Source organism: Varroa destructor, unplaced genomic scaffold, assembly GCF_002443255.2.
Source record: "Varroa destructor unplaced genomic scaffold, Vdes_3.0 BEIS01000004.1, whole genome shotgun sequence".
NCBI lineage: Eukaryota > Metazoa > Arthropoda > Arachnida > Mesostigmata > Varroidae > Varroa > Varroa destructor.
This window is the reverse complement of record NW_019211457.1, coordinates 24,770,919-24,787,390: the sequence shown is the minus strand read 5'-3', so window position 1 is coordinate 24,787,390 and position 16,472 is coordinate 24,770,919. Positions and strand designations below refer to the sequence as shown.

Sequence of the window (16,472 nt, the reverse complement as noted above, 5' to 3'; positions counted from 1 at the left end):
GCGGGCGCGAATGGTAGGTATATGGCTGTCCCAACGTCGCTAGAGCGCAGAATCAAGTGTGTAATGGAAAGTACTTCCAACATGTACTAGAAAATCGTGAGTAAACTCCAATTTGTTGGATTCGCTTGTAGAAGTCTAATATCTAATTAAAATGATGTTTCATTCCCATTCAGATATACAACAAATGAATGAATCAGTCAGTCACTACCTTATCTGACGATTATTCATTCCTCTTTTCTTCTTTATAATTATAATTGCTGCTATTCCCGCCATTATTACTGTTCTCTATGACATGTACTGTTCCGCTATTCACTATCGTTAAAATGCAAAAAAATGGCATTTATTCGTAATCATGAAAACAACGATCGATCAATCGGTCACTTGTTCGTCAGTTAGTTCGTAATTTAGCCGTTCACTTAAACGTTCCCTGATCTCCTGTTACTCCTGTCGTTCCTGCTGCTGCTGCTGAATCCTTTTCTGGTGTGTGTGTGTGTGTGGTGTCTTGCCCACCCAACCAACATTCGACTCATACGGTTCGAACTCGACATCTTCGCGCCATCTGCCTGCTGCAGACCGTCACTCCAGACGCCCTCTTTACGCTTTTCGGTACGTTTTTTCGGTCGATTTTTATTTGTATTGTTTTTTTTTAATCCTCATTTTGCCATCACATCTGTCATATCTCTCGTCTCCCGATCGATCTGGTAGTTTGGTTTAATGACACAAAGACACATACAGACAGAAGGAATGATCCGGATCAGGTGAGGGGCGAAGGTTTATATACATACATATCTCAAGCCAATCATTCAATGATCTGGCCTACCTCCGTGGGACTTTTCGGAGTCATCTGATAATGGCTCGTCTGCTTCATTTGACTGTACTTCATACGTTATCGACCATAGGGAGGAGTACGCATAAAATCTAGTCATAAAAAGAAACGCCCACCCACACAAAGCCATGACTAGTAGCAATAAAAGCTTGAATCTATTATTTGGTTTAACTGAACTACATTCTGTATTCTCGCATCTATGCATGATCGTAAGAACACACAACTAATTTTGTTACCCCTGGGCTTATTCTTAGCCATCTGCTTATTTTCATTTCATGACACATCTGTGACTACCTAACATCCATCATAGTAAACTTGTAGCAGGCCATAGCATAGTTATTAAACATGTATGTCATAATATTTAGTGTTGGTTGTCCGCCAAGAAAGTGTTTAGATTATACTATTGCTACTACCACTTTCTTTCTTAGTGGGTTCTATTGTATTCTGTATATTGTTGTACTGTTGAATTTCTCGATATTCACCGATAACAGTCCTACGCTCCTTATCCGAGACTCCGTTTTCCTACTTTTTATTACTAAGTATTTTAACTAACATAAAAATCTATTTGACATCCGCTTCATCGTTGTAATTTCCACATCTCTGGTCAAATGTAATGATAAGCCATCTAAGTTTTATATCTAATCGGTGGACCAGAGAAAGTGGAACTTTTTATTAGTCAATTTAGGCTTTCAAAACCGCTACTATTTTCCCGTTTACCTGTTTCTTTTTTATTTAAATTTTATCGTTCGATCAAACTAGAGCCCTTAACGTGACATAATTAAGAGATGGCTCTCAGCCCTGTGGCTACGGGCCTCCCATTCGGATATCAGACCCGTCAAAGACGCATGTTCCTACTGATCCCTCTCCAGCTTTATGGTCTTCGCAATAACATTGTAATTGTAATAAATGCCGCCTTCTATACGTGACCTTAGGAGTGTACGGGGACGTGATCCGCGTAAAAATTCTGTTCAACAAGAAGGACAGCGCACTTATCCAGATGGCTGAGCCGCAGCAGGCACAACTAGCCATGACGCACCTGGATAAGATTAAGCTGTTCGGCAAGCAGTTACGCGTTACACCTTCAAAGCACCATATGGTGCAACTGCCCAAGGAAGGACAGCCCGATGCCGGCCTCACCAAGGATTACATCAGTAGCTCACTGCATCGTTTCAAGAAGCCAGGTTCGAAAAACTATCAGAACATCTACCCACCTTCAGCTACACTTCATCTCTCCAATATTCCGTACGTATAATAAAGCCGACGGGTCTAGGCTTTTAAATAATTTAGTTATCTATATATATATATATAATATATATATATATATATATATATATATATATATATATAAAGGTTATCTATATGCATACATATGCACACGTTTTCTAGGAACTGTTTACGACAATTTACGTACAATTTACTCAGTAATGGATGTGAATGTATAGATACATTGAGCTTTTTTAAACAGGAAATATAACCTATTGCTAGAATTAGTCATCTATACCAAATCAGCATCTGTTGCTGACGGCATCAATTTCAAAACCGTAAAATGTCACAAAATAGTATATCCACAGTTACATATGTATATACACATTTATTAACCTGTTCTATATGTTGTTTCTCTTTCTTTTGATGTGTATAATAATGTTTCGCAGGCCTACGTGCAGTGAGGAACAGATTCGGGAGTCGTTCACGAGCTTAGGCTGTGGCAACATCGTCGCCTTTAAATTCTTCCCGAAGGACCGCAAGATGGCGCTTCTTCAACTACCCTCAATTGAGGAGGCGGTTATCGCTCTGATCAAAATGCACAACTTCCAGCTGTCGGACTCATCGCATTTGCGCGTCTCATTTTCAAAGTCCACCATCTAAAAGCATCAATTATTACTACCACCAACCAACGTAATCCATCAATCAACAGATCAACCAATATCAAAGACAACAACAACAACAGCAACTTGTTACCGATCAGCCACGACCGCAAAGTTCAGCCCAGTCCATTTAGCTAAATCTAATATACGAGATACAACGTTAGACGGAAAAATCGTTGCCCAATTAGGCAGGCCCATTTCAGGTTACCTATGGACCGCGCTAGTGTTCATGAAACACAATGGCAGCGACAACGGACACGCTGGCATGATTCAGCGTTGCCCTGCATGAAGCCAAACTGTTTATATGCGTCAGCCTACGCCAGCCAGGACACGGTAGGGGCGAATTGTTCCAGCGGTCCGAAACCATGCAACCCACCAGCGTAGCCCACCCCTTACGTCGCCAGTGATGAAGCCCTTCATGTCCCAACTAGCTTTCATGCGAAACATAAAAGATATACCTTGACGCGCGCTCTTACATAGCAACGGCCACAAGGGACCAAACAAGCAACATTCGTTGGCTAGTCGGGCGTTAAAAGGACATGAGGCCTTCTCATTATATATATATATAATGTTATGACTTCTCATGGACCGGACCATATCGTCAAGTTACTGTGGGCTAAGAAAGTCTGATCAGAGGCCGCATGTTCACGACGTTAGGTGTAGACTAATCAGGTCAGAACACTGTTTTAATGCTAAGCGCTGCGTACGCACGGAAAAACCATTGGTGCCATGCTAACGTGAAGAAGTTGTGACCATGCCAGTTGTGGCTGTAATTGAAAAAAAGACGGAAATGCGACAATATATAGATGTGCCTACTTCGAGTAAAAGCAATCGATTGGATAGGCTGACGAAAAATGAAACAGCAGCAGATGTTAAGAACCAGCGGACTTGTAGCAGACGGCCGATACGTTCACGCGAATTTAATTTGAATAGTGTGTAATTATGATTATTGCTATCGCTAATATTATAGTTTGCTTTTTAGACAGCTGTATAGTGGACGAACAAAGGGAGTATTCCATCTAGGGGCTATGACCACAGGTCGATAGAGAATGCTTACGAAGCAAGGGCGTTGTAAAGTTGCAGAAGATACGCAGCTGAGTGACATTTACGGCGCAATGATACCTAAATGCCAAAATATCAAAATTTCATTCGTAGTGTACAAACAGAAACAGAAATAATTTCTGAACTGTGGACGCTGTTAATGAATTTCTATAGCAGCATGATGAGACAGTGTCCTCTTCGATCCGCAAATGGATTTTGTCCAACTGCTCACTCGTAGCGATCCGCTTCGTATTATCCGCACACTACGATCGTATGTATAGCAACGCGTACTGTGAAATCTGTATTGATTGCGTCTCTGTCCAATGCAGCATGCACTTATTGTTATTACTCTTATTAAAACTATATCATCTTCATTAAGGTAAAAGAAAAATTTTCCTATTATGTTTCTTTTGTGAATCGTCGTCTTTTTTGTGCTCATGATTTCGATTGAACAAGCAACTATTGTGTTTTTGTTGTCGTTATGGATAATCAACAAGTCCACCCATTCACTTCATTTATTTTGCGCTTCCGCTTCTTTCACAACATCTATATATATATATATATATATATATATATATATATATATATATATATATATATACATATACAAATGAAATATATTATTACGCATTTACTTCTATATACATATGATTTGATTGGTGTGAAAAGAGAGACTGTCATATGGCGATCGATGTCAGGACATCTCTCGTTTCGCCGTCCAGAAGTCTGATGTCTGATCGAGCAGCATCCCTCACATCCCCTGCTATTCGATCACTCGCCGCGTCACCTCGTTCTGGGGTAGTGTTTCTGTATTTCGCCTACTTTTCTGGTTCTTTTCAGAGCAACAGTATTCGCTCGAATGGCGTATAGCGTAATAAGACCGCGTTGTATATGATATACGGCGGCAAGCAAGAAAATCAATAATAATAATAATAGGGGCAGTAGGAAAACTGCGAGACATGAAAAAACGAGCGTGCAAAATGCAAAGTAATGCATTCACATTTAAAATGTTGTCTATATATATAACGTTTCTTCGTACATGCTAATACAAGCAGTAACGTGGGGACAGTAACAACTTACAACCGAGACACTGAAACAGACAAACGTAAAAAAGTAAGATTAACTAAACCATATTGTTATTAATAAATCTCCGGAGCGAGCCAATATCGTCTTGCCGCCGCTAACAGGAGAGTCCGCATAATCAATAACAACCAAAGCAGATACTTGAATGGAGACATTAACGGCTCGCTCGGGTGAAAGACAAGGAAGATGAGCTACTGATTTTGTGGTGTTTTACTCGGAATATTCTTCGCTGCAGCTACTACAACGAGAATCATTACGTCGTAGTCCAATGGTTACGATATCCAGTTCAGCCAAATGTTGGGTGCTATACGAATGAAACCGTTAATCTGCCCATCTGTCGAGTGGGTCGTTTCACGAAGAATGGGTTTCTAAGACTAGAAGTACTTTTTGCCAGTTTCTCAAAGTCGCACTTCTTCAAACTTTTGCTCGCTGCCCATAATCATGGACAAGCTTTTGTTCTCGCATAGCTCGTTATGTAATGATTGATATCATGGTTATTTATGTGCTTGTTTTATTTCCACTGGCTCGTAAATTGTTACACTAACTTCTTGCGGGAAGGGACTGCAAACGTTCTATCAGAATGCTATTTTTCAGACTCGTTTATTGATTTTCGTCAGATAGCATTCTTGTCTATGAAGAAACTGTTCAGAGCAGGTGACAGGTAAAACGTTTAGGTTGCAAAATTGCAATTGACACATTACGAATGAAGGGTTCTTGATCAGGTACGCTAGTGTGCTGTTCCTGAAATAGTGACCTGGCTAGAATACATGTCAGCTTGGCTTCCTAACTTGAAGTTCTCTTTTTATTCTAAAATGTTTGACTACGTTATTGCGCTGTTGCGTCTCTAGCCAATCTGAATAGAATCTTTGGTCAACGGCCTCTCGTGTCCCCGAACATTTCATTGATCTTTTCTCACTGGATTAATTACGCTGATAATATCGAATTCAACGCATCATGCGGTCTCTGTTGTAGCAAAAACAACCATTACTACGGCGGCGGCTGCTGCTACTGGGGTCGAATTGTGCGCTGTGCTGAGTTTGCGCCGTAGAGCTCCATTTGGTAAATAATGACGTCGATGTCAGCAGTCGAGTCACTTGGACTTCGGGGCATCTTGGGCACAATTGGGTTTGGCGTTGGGCCCAACGCGTTGTGACTTTTTCGAACCTCTTTCGGCCTGGAAAACCTTCCCGTCTACGCTGACCCGCCTGAGACGCCGATTTGTCCCCCCCCCCCCCACCCTAATCACCCGTAAGCAGTAAATCTTATCGAACCTACAAACCTTATAAACGCTCTTTGCAAACCTCGATGTTGACGAGCATAACCACTAGATACATATGCATACGATAATATCAAAGAAAAAGAAAGACTAAGAAAAAAAAGTCCGGTAAACACGTGCGCTTTGAAGATGGCTTTGGACGTACGGGGACAGGCCGGCTAAACGATAGCAACAGCTTCGGAAAGTTGACAAAGGAACAAGACTAGAGATTTCCCCGACTCATCACAAAGACAAAGAGATACAGACACGCCGATTAGGGAATTGACAAAAGAGGCAAATCACACCTAGTCAAAATGTATTATTGCTATAACGATGCCAATAATAACAATTATTATAGGATGATAATTATTATAGAGATGATGATGATGATGATAAATGTGCTAAAACGAGAACAAGAACAAAAGAGAACCTACCATTTGTTTATAATTAATGCTGATGATGTTTATGAGCTGAAAATATGGCTATTAATATGGCTGCAGTATAAAAGATAACTTGAAAGCATATTGACGCATAACAGTGCAAAGATCATGTCAAGACAGGCCTAAACATATGGAGAAAAGCAAGCCAGTAGCAGCAATTGAATGAAAAGAAGCAAAGCGGGGAGCAAGCTAGATTGGGTGCTACCGTACACACCAATACAACTAAGTAACCTATTTACAACGAAATACGAAACAAATACAATATGATTCTTGCCACGACAAGAACGATGGCGTTTCTGATACGATATAGTAGAGTCCGTTGATGGTTGCATTCGACGAAACTGACTCTAGGCAAAGCAAATTCTAGGAGACACGTTAAAATGGATAGTGACGTTAACGCAACGTGACCCATAACCACTCCATACAAAACAACATTTTACCAAATTCTGGTGCAGCTTGAAAGTTTATTCGTACCAATACGCTTAGTGCGCTATTGTTATAAATAATATTGTAAAAATAACACTGATGATGCGATGGTGATAAATATGGAGAGCATGTTATTGAAACAACAAACACCAAACATGGCGCGTTGCAACGGCAAGTTGTCCCTAGTAATCTACATAGAAAAAGACTTGATTGCATCCAAGTGTGAAAGCGATAAGAGCAATCTGCTCGTTGAATCTTACGCTACTTTCGAGCAATGAGGATGTGCGAACCGAAAGAAAAACCGGGAGCTAAACACAGTAAGGAGGAGGAGAAAAGTACGAGAAAGAAGTGTACGCATGTGAGCGTAATTACGATTATTGTCACTACAAATTATACTGTCGTTAATTAGATGAAGCGATCCACCAGAAAATTGTCACATTGCGATAACAAGTTTTCTGATTATGATTATTGTTATTACATTATCTAAGTAAATAAGAATGTGACGTTGCAAGGTGGAGTGGAAAAGAGATCGAGAAGGATTGGATGCCGTAATGTTTCTGAATCTAGTGAATTGACAAGCATAAATTCATCTAAGTTTCTTTTTAATTTTCAGTAGAAAAACCAATAAGGAAGGGCAACATAACAGTAATAGACTACGGTATAGCCGCCACCGCGTGAGGCGCCAAGATAAGCGAATTTCTGCATTACATTCATAGCGCGCATAGATGCGTGTACTCTGAAAGTCTAGAGACAAACTCACTGACATAATTAATCAGTACTAATTACTATTCGTTTAACTGAATTTTAAGGATAAGATCTGATCCAGGCGCTAGACCTCTCCGTCCATCAGCCGCCTCGAGGTTGACATGCGATGAGCACTTGTTAATTGATCCTTAACTGTATACTTGTAACTGTAAATCATGATTATGCTTAATGTGATCATCATACTATAGGAGATAGTCTGTATTGGTGAGGATTATATAGACATTAATATCGGTACTAATGATTAAGAGAGATAATTGTGGTGCTAGACGTAGGCTACTAGCAAAATTCAAGTCTTGGCGCGCCACGATGGGCTTTCGCGCAGGCGGGAAAATACAAACAACGACAATTACTGGACAGCACATGGTAAAGGATATGGTGATGTGAAGTTTTGTTGTACGATAATTTATATACACAATTATAATGGGTGCACGCGTTATGTTATTTGTTATCATAACAACAATGAGGAAAATAGGACTACAACGGGTTGATTGAATAATAATAATGGTAAGAATGGCAACAGGATCTTGGTAAACATACAATTGATCCGTTTGACGTTATAGTGAAATTCGTGTAGGGAGATGCGGTCCCCGACAAATGACTGGTCGTATAAACTCATATAGAGAACAGTACTGGACGCCTAGAATACATGATAAAACTATTACGCAGCGCTGACGCTATTTAGGTTTGTTGTGGTAGTTAAATCTGCCCAAAGTGTTTTTTCTTGAGCGTTCATTGGGAAAAATGGTTTCTGACGGTCCATGCAGCAGATTCGGTGTCTTGCCGTTACGTGTCATTGTATCATGTATTTGTTTCCTGCGAACATGCATTGACTAACGGAGAGGAAATTTTGGTTTCATAATAATGACGATGGTTATTCTTATTATTGTTATAGTGGCGAAACTAGGGAAATACATTTTCTTCCTTGCCAAATTCAGCCGTCGAACAAGTGAATACTTCTTTATGTAACCCATATAAGAAACGCCTATCGCGACGTTACTAAGAATTGTCATGATGACGGGTATGATGAGAATACGAAAAGTACGGACGGAAACGGAAGTGTGACGTTGGCTAATTCATAATCATGAGCTGATAATAAAAACGTGTTGAATATTCATATATAGTTATTAGTATATAAATATATACATGTATAATGGCAAAGGCGACAATCGGCGTCTCGAAAATGTGCTTACCTATTTATTTGTCATCAATGTTTATATCTTGTCGAATGGCCGAAAGTCGCACTATGGATAGCATATCTATCAGAGACGACCGATGAAAAAGACTTCGTCGCAACCCCTGAAAAAACGATGTTTATCTTTAGCTTTGGCTAGATGACTCGCAAGTGACACGTAATAATCAATAATAGAAATGGGCGTGTAATAACGATCAAATTGTAAAGCAGTGGTATGTTTGAGCAGTCCACGCTATGCGTACCAAAGTGTGTAAAGAACGCAGATACGTGAAAGAAAAATGTGACACTATATTACATGGTATCTCCTTACGTGTATATTTGGGAGTCACATTAGGAGGCGGTTTATCTGTCGCTTTGATTTTTTCGAGGGGTTTGCGACGTGATCGGGAAGCCTAACGGGTATTTCAGTGGACAGCCTGCCCTTGTGCACCCACCAAGATAATGAATATTAAAGGGGTCAAATGTAACCTAAGTATTACCGTTGCACATCCACACATTATTATTATTATTATTACATTTGCTATTCTATTGATAACTGATCATTACCGCGGACATGTTCCGAGAAGTGAAGATAGCAGAATTATCGCGTTATTATCAAAGTGATGTTGAACTAGATCACCTTATTCAAGGTGACACCATCGGCCGACGGAGGACGACACCGCAAACTGCTAATAGCATTGCACATGAATGAAAAATATATAAATTATACTAATAGATAACTATATCACAATTATGGTTTACGCTTAACAATAAAACAAGGCCAGGCATACATTCTACGAAAAATATGTACGGCGCTGGTGATACGTTAGAGGCTGTGTAATGTTTGATGATGCTAATGATAATAATAATAATGTGGAATTGTGCGCGAGCAACGTGCTAGCACATAAGCTTATTATATATACAAATATTACGAATATATAAGTGTAAGAAATGATCTAGATGAGTAGTTGAACCCTTTTTTTTCGATTTTTGAATATGATGCATGTGCTCGCTAACAGACAGAGTCGCATACATAACCGCAGGCAGACGACCACATTCACAGAAAGATAATAATCATAATTAATAGCAATGTTTAATATGGCGGCGATGATGGTGACGATGATTATGATGGTAATGATAACGCTGATAAACTAAGCAAAGTCGGACAGAAGCTAATTAATTTCAAATGTAGCGCGGGAAAAGTATTGCAGACAGATTAAATATGCCGATCACGATGTTGCTATTGACGATACTGAAATAATAATAATAATACTATCATTTAGTCTGACACATATTGATGCTGATGGTGATGATGATGCTATTGTTAACGGACTGAAAGAAAACACACCACTTTAATTCTAATTGGAAAGAAAAGGATCATTTGAAGGATGCTAAAGAGCAAGAAAGACGAAGTATGGTTGGCTAAAATATTTTCATGTTGAATACTATTAGCTAAGCGCTGATGGTCTGCAAGAAAATGACGGATAGATGCTGACGTGCTCCCCGAGAGGCTTCGATTGACCACAACACTGTTAACAGCAACAGTCGCAGTGAATATCAGACCGACTATACGAACATGAAGCGGCTCCGTAATGTCTCTCTCCTATGAAGTCGCGTCTGTCCAACAGTCACACTGTATTTTCTAGCCCGTGGAGAAGTGCCTTGACATTAGCCTGGTGGGTGGAACACGACTAGTAGATTAGTAGGAGTGAATGGAAGGAAGGGATTCATTGAAAAGACTGAGGAGAGGCGTACTTTAGGTCATACAAACCGTGAACGGGAGAAAGAAAAGTAGTGACAGAGCACTTGTGTTATCACATTTCTTGTCGATGACATACGTGAAAGAAGGGAAAAGTTCGTTGTGAATGGTCGGCTGCAAAAGGGCGCTTTCACCCTCCCAGCTGGGTAAAGCGTTCTCCCGTTCTGTCTCCCTATTGGGAACTGAATCCTCTATAGTTTTTGCGTAGATGTGCGGTACTTTGGGTTAGCGTTAGGTATCGAACTACACACATAAAGGTATATATATATACATATATACCTTTATATATATATATATATATATATATATATATATATATATATATATATATATATATATATGCAATTATCTAGACTCACAAAATACATCTGTAGACTGGAATGAAGGAAAAAAAAGCGTTCAGAAAAACTGTCTTGGCGTCAAGGAAGGAACGATTTATTGATTGACACGTATCGATTGTCGAATATTTGACGAGACGGAGGTGAAATGTTTAAAAATGAAAGTGGCTTATTAGAGAAGAACAAACGCGATGGTTGATGGATCATTGTAGGCAAAAAAAACATTGATAATAGTAAGAAACAAAAGTGTACAAGTAAAGGAAAAACTCACTATCATAGAACACCAATAAGCATAACGACGGAATTACGAACTGAATATTACAACAGCTTCGTAACGAAAGGGAAAAGTATCACAGATGGAAAAAAATACGGCACAGAGGAGCCCTGTGTGCTCTTGTAATTTTAATATACACAAGAATTTGCAACAGTACACATTATGCATGCACACATACAAATATTTCCATGCAAGGGACTATAGGCTGCTTTTGCGCGCCGATTCCCTTTTAGCCTTGTCCATATTCAGCACTAAGAGTCGATACGATTCCTCGTCAAAGACAACAACAACAATAACCCTATAACCTAACATATCAGTAACCACGACAACCTTGGCCTCGAAACAAATTGCAACGGTTATTATATACATATGCATACATATAAATATAATATATATGATAAGATTCCGATTATAAAAAAATGTAATTAAGATCATTGCTTCACACGATATTATCTGATCAACTGTCTGAGGACAAGATACAATAAAGGTATTGATTCATCCTATCTTGCCACGCAAGACCAATACACGATATACATGCACATAGACATGGCGACGGGGGTTGCGGGGCAAACCCTAAACCACATGAAAAGAATACCTAACGTAATGAAAATAATAGAAAGGCTATTTTTAGCATACACAGATTTACAAACGCTAACAATTAACCACAAAAAATTGGCTTTAATACTCGTCTAGAACATAGACAAGAATAGAAAAAGTGGAAGTAACCGCACGCTGATCGCCAGAAGCACGTGTAAAACCAAAACGCCAGAGGCATTTAGAAGCATTTATTTGACAACGAAAAAACAAAACAAAATCGAAAGTGAGACGAAATGCGTTGGGGACTAGATCAATAAGAATACGTTGGAATACTAGGAGGCGGTATTCGACATCGTAAGGTTTACGAAGAAAAGTGTGTTAACAATAAATATGGAACTCTAAAACGATGGCTAAAAAAATCGCTTCTGAAAGCTACGGCATTTATCGGGCCCTAAATAGCCGAAAAGAGGAAAAGCAAAATATAGATCTGAGAGAGGTCTATGAACGGCAAAATTGTCGTGAAGCCGTCTTGCTCCAGATGGCAATTGGTTTAGGCATCGACTGTCGAATTTTAACAGTAACTGAACAATTAGCTGCTACGTATTATCGGGATATTCTGATTGACCACCATTATCTCTGGCGGTGTCCCCTAAGCTAACGACTCGAAAGGAAACTCAGTTGTCTCAGACACGGAAATAGCTAAAAGAAAGATGGACGTTTTCCACAGCAACAACATCGCATAGCATGGAACATCAGTAAAACACAGTAAACACACGAAGAGATGACAGCGGGAGGATAACGACAGCAGAAACATTACTAAAGCGACAAACAACAACAACAACAACAACTGTACCGAGACTTCTACATAAAGTGCATTATAACTCAAGATTATCAGTCCGCTGTCTTCCTTTTTCTTATGCAACGACTTGTCCTATTCTTGTCCTGCCTATTACTGCTGTTATTTCAATATTATCAGTCATCTAAACTATTCAGCACTTGTTTCTTTTTCCTAATATTACTTACATAACGAGTATGTATGAATTTCAAGAATATTGCCGTTGTACGAGCAAGCCTAAGCGACCAACGATTTTTCTTGCTATTAGACCACTAATACTTTACTAAATAAATCAAACCATTTTCAAATTATTCCTTTCCTTCTAGCATTACCGAATCTCGTTTTCACTTTACAGAACTCAGATCATTTGATTGGTTGTATTTTTTCTAAATAGCCTCTTACCGACATTTCCCTAAATACAACAGCCAGATGGGTGCACCATGGTGCTTATATTAACATACATCCGATTAAGTAAGCACGAATTAAATTAGTATTTTTTTGCAAAAAGAAGGTAAATCATACCTTACTGTAGCCTTACAGGCTGACGAAATAGGTTCAGGCAAGTCTGAGCCTCCAGTACAAGGTTGAGAGGAGCACAGACACGTTTTTCGAAATCAATTAGAGTCATCTGAAATAACCAAAGCATAGCTAGGAGTATGAATCACTTTAGATATATGTATCTTGAAGAAAAAAGTATCTTTTATCTTTACGGACTTGCTTGTGGGTAGGTACAAGGTTTGAGTACTTTTAGGTCATTCCTCGACGTTCCCGTATCGTGACGGCTGTTTGTTCCTGCTGCAAGAATAGGATCCTCGGTGTAGCAATGGCCTTATAGTTCCTATTCCGAAAACAACTTTCCTGCTGAATCCCATGCACGGCTTTCACCAACCGCATGACAGTTATGGCTTTCGTCCGACGGCTTCTTCCAACGCATTCTCCATCAATAGCTAGCCTCAACAGGCCCTTTAACAAAGACCTGAGATAATCTTCATCTACGTTTTCCGCACTTTTCCTTCCTAATCGCTTGTTCAAGCTTTCGTTTAGCTGAGGCCAGCAGTTCCGGTTACAGCAAAAAAACCTTTCAAACTAACTTAGCTAATTTCTACTCTTTTCCGCAATATACGAATTTCCTTCTATAAAAATCCGTATTTGCACAACAGAAATACTAGAGAACGCACAATCTGAATATATTTGCGTATCGTGTAATTATAAATAATGCAAAAAACATATTAAATTATTTTTCATAATTAAGTAATTGTCCACGAGGATAAATGTATTTTAAACGATAACGTTTGTAAAAACTTACTCTGAAAATGGTTTACAAACATCATAGTTTACGTTTTCTTGAAAAGACTAGGATTCAAGCGTAAAGGTCCTAGAAAATTTAATGAGCGGTAGAATTGCGTGAATCGTTGTCTATATTTTTGCTCTCTATATTAACCTATCTTACTGGTTTTGCGACTATGGTAAAAAATCATCCAGCATATCTATGTATTTGCCCACTAGTGCAAATAGTAACGATCTCCTTCTTTCCACAAGGCAGCCAGACAGGCAGTGCTGTATTTATGACAGAGAAAAAGCCTCTGTACAATGATTAAGCCTTCGACACCCGTTATTAATATATTCTCGAAATTACGTTATATAAGAAATCCATTTTCATGTCAGGGGTCCTTTGAAGGCGTTAGTCATCTTCAAGCGCAAGCTAACGCGCTGCGTATAACAAAGACAAATATTTGTTTTACTTATCTCTATGACTCACGTTCATTACACAAAACACAAACATGCAAGAAAATAATTGTTTCGTTGCTATATTGGAACTTGCACCAAAGTCATTTATTTTTATTTTTTAATAGGGTATAATTTTGCATGTCATGTGATTTTCTTTTATATTATTTATTGAATTTTGGAGCTGTTATGTGTTTCAAACGTCGCTGCTCTATAATCTAGGCTATAAATCATGCATAAGAGATAAATAGACTAACACTTAAATGCTTATTTTCCTAAAATATATTGTTAAATTTATATCTTTTTTTTTTTTTGTTATGCTGTTTATTTCACGTTCGAACTTAACTTTTATTATATTGAACACAATTAGTTTCCTATTGATGATAAGACTGACGGATTGATGACGAAGAATTGATGAATGTGATGCGAGACAATCATCATTGTATTCACGTAACAAATCTCTTGAGCCACAGAAGGTGTGGAAATAAGCAATATGAACGTTTTTTCAAGTCGACCCTCGGTGCCTTACAACTTGCGATGTTCTGAAATCTCTTCTGCCATAGTTGTCCAAATGTACTAATTAAATATTATTCAACATTTAGCAAAGTCATATTTCTCATGCGCACATGAGACAATAAATGAAGATCTTGATTTACATAAAAGTAAAGGCGTTTTTATAGTTCATAGAGCGTTCTCTGGTACAAGCAGGGAGTGCGAATCGCGTTCAGTGTTTCGAGCTGTGCCATCGACACAGCGAAGAATTAGCGCATGTGTTGGCTATATTTCGAGCTGCACTTTATGTAAACAAAAACAATCACTTGGATTGTAGGAGAAATTCAGAAATTATATTTGAGGATTTTAAGTGAATTAGTAATTGAAACGTGCTGTGGTAGTAAGCGTAGCATCGGGTGGATGTCCGTTTTTGCTGTGAGCTAACTACAATACATCATTAGCGTGAATAAAGTCGATAATAGCCCGAGGGTGGAACATCTGTTCTAAGTATGCATTAGCCTTTTTTATCGGATAGGCATGAAGATAAAGAAGTTGTGTTCCTAGAAATGTAGAATAGGCATCTACCGGGAAGGGTTAAGATGTGCGCTAAACATTGTTCTGAACATGACATAATCAGACTGAGCAGACACATAAAGCGCACAGTAAAGAGTTAGCTAGTTCGAATTTTACTTTTAAAGATGCGTTTCCGTGATATCTGCCTTTCGTAGAGAAGCGCGAAAATGCAACTAATTTATTTAAAAATTGTTTCCTACATAAAAGAAATATTATAATGTAAGATTGAGTTTATAGCGGTGAATCTGCATATATGCAAATATGTTTGACGGCTGTTGCTAGACACCGATCGTAATAGCGCAGGGGTAACGTTGGAGACCTAAAAGATTAAAGTTTTCGATTTAAATTTTACAAAATACACGATACGGCCTTACTGTTGAACATATTTTTAGCAGTATTTATATTATTGTTATTAAGTGTGCCTGTTGTACCCGTTAAGAAACATAACAATGTTCTCAAATTATGGTGCTATTTTAGGCAGGTTTTCGTCCCAAGTTCAGGCTTCTGCAATGGAAATCTGCTAATGGATATCCGAATCTTCTTAGAATTGAAGCTCTACGATTGCCAGGAGACTGTTACGATCAAGGGCCTGTGCGCTGAACTGGGTATCTCAATTTTTACCGCTCGGAAAGCTTTGAGCGAATTTGTTGAGTCGTTGAGAAATACGGAGAGTGCAAGTTATCCCGTAGATTTGATTTACTATTACGCCGACATTTCTAAAGGCCGTGTATCTCTAAAATTTCGGCCTGTGACTTCATTTGTCAGCAACCATCACGTGGTTGCCATTGCAGCCAAATTTGAAGTTTATGACCTAGTTGAAACCGACGTGGGCTATTTGCTCGAGGGCCGTGTACCCACAATTTTCGAGCCACCGATTCCAGACTTGACTGAAACCAACTAGATCAAATAATTGTAACCATTTTTCTGATGAAGTCAATTAATGCTATTGAAGCAGTAACGGCTTGTGGAAATCTTTCGATTACGGAACAAGAGTACGCAGAAATCGTAGCATTCGGCATTTTTCGTGCACAAAACTCTTTTGTAATGACATGTGTAGGCGACTATTA

The 16,472-nt window shown here is 38.9% G+C and overlaps 1 protein-coding gene across 35 annotated transcripts in view; it reads left to right on the top strand.

Moving 5' to 3' along the window:
- heph (polypyrimidine tract-binding protein 1 heph) overlaps positions 1-12,946 on the top strand; it is a 327,260-nt gene extending 314,314 nt beyond the window's left edge. For 34 of the 35 annotated variants that reach the window (XM_086986936.1, XM_086986932.1, XM_086986940.1 and 31 more), the window contains 3 exons: positions 573-606; positions 1,759-2,068; positions 2,479-12,671. In XM_086986936.1, the coding sequence (XP_086843062.1) occupies positions 573-606; positions 1,759-2,068; positions 2,479-2,692 (558 nt within the window). In that variant the 3' untranslated portion in view covers positions 2,693-12,671. Of the gene's footprint in view, positions 1-572; positions 607-1,758; positions 2,069-2,478 lie in introns of all 35 variants that reach the window. The other variant, XM_086986952.1, reaches the window with a different exon arrangement.
- The last annotated feature ends 3,526 nt before the right edge of the window (positions 12,947-16,472 follow it).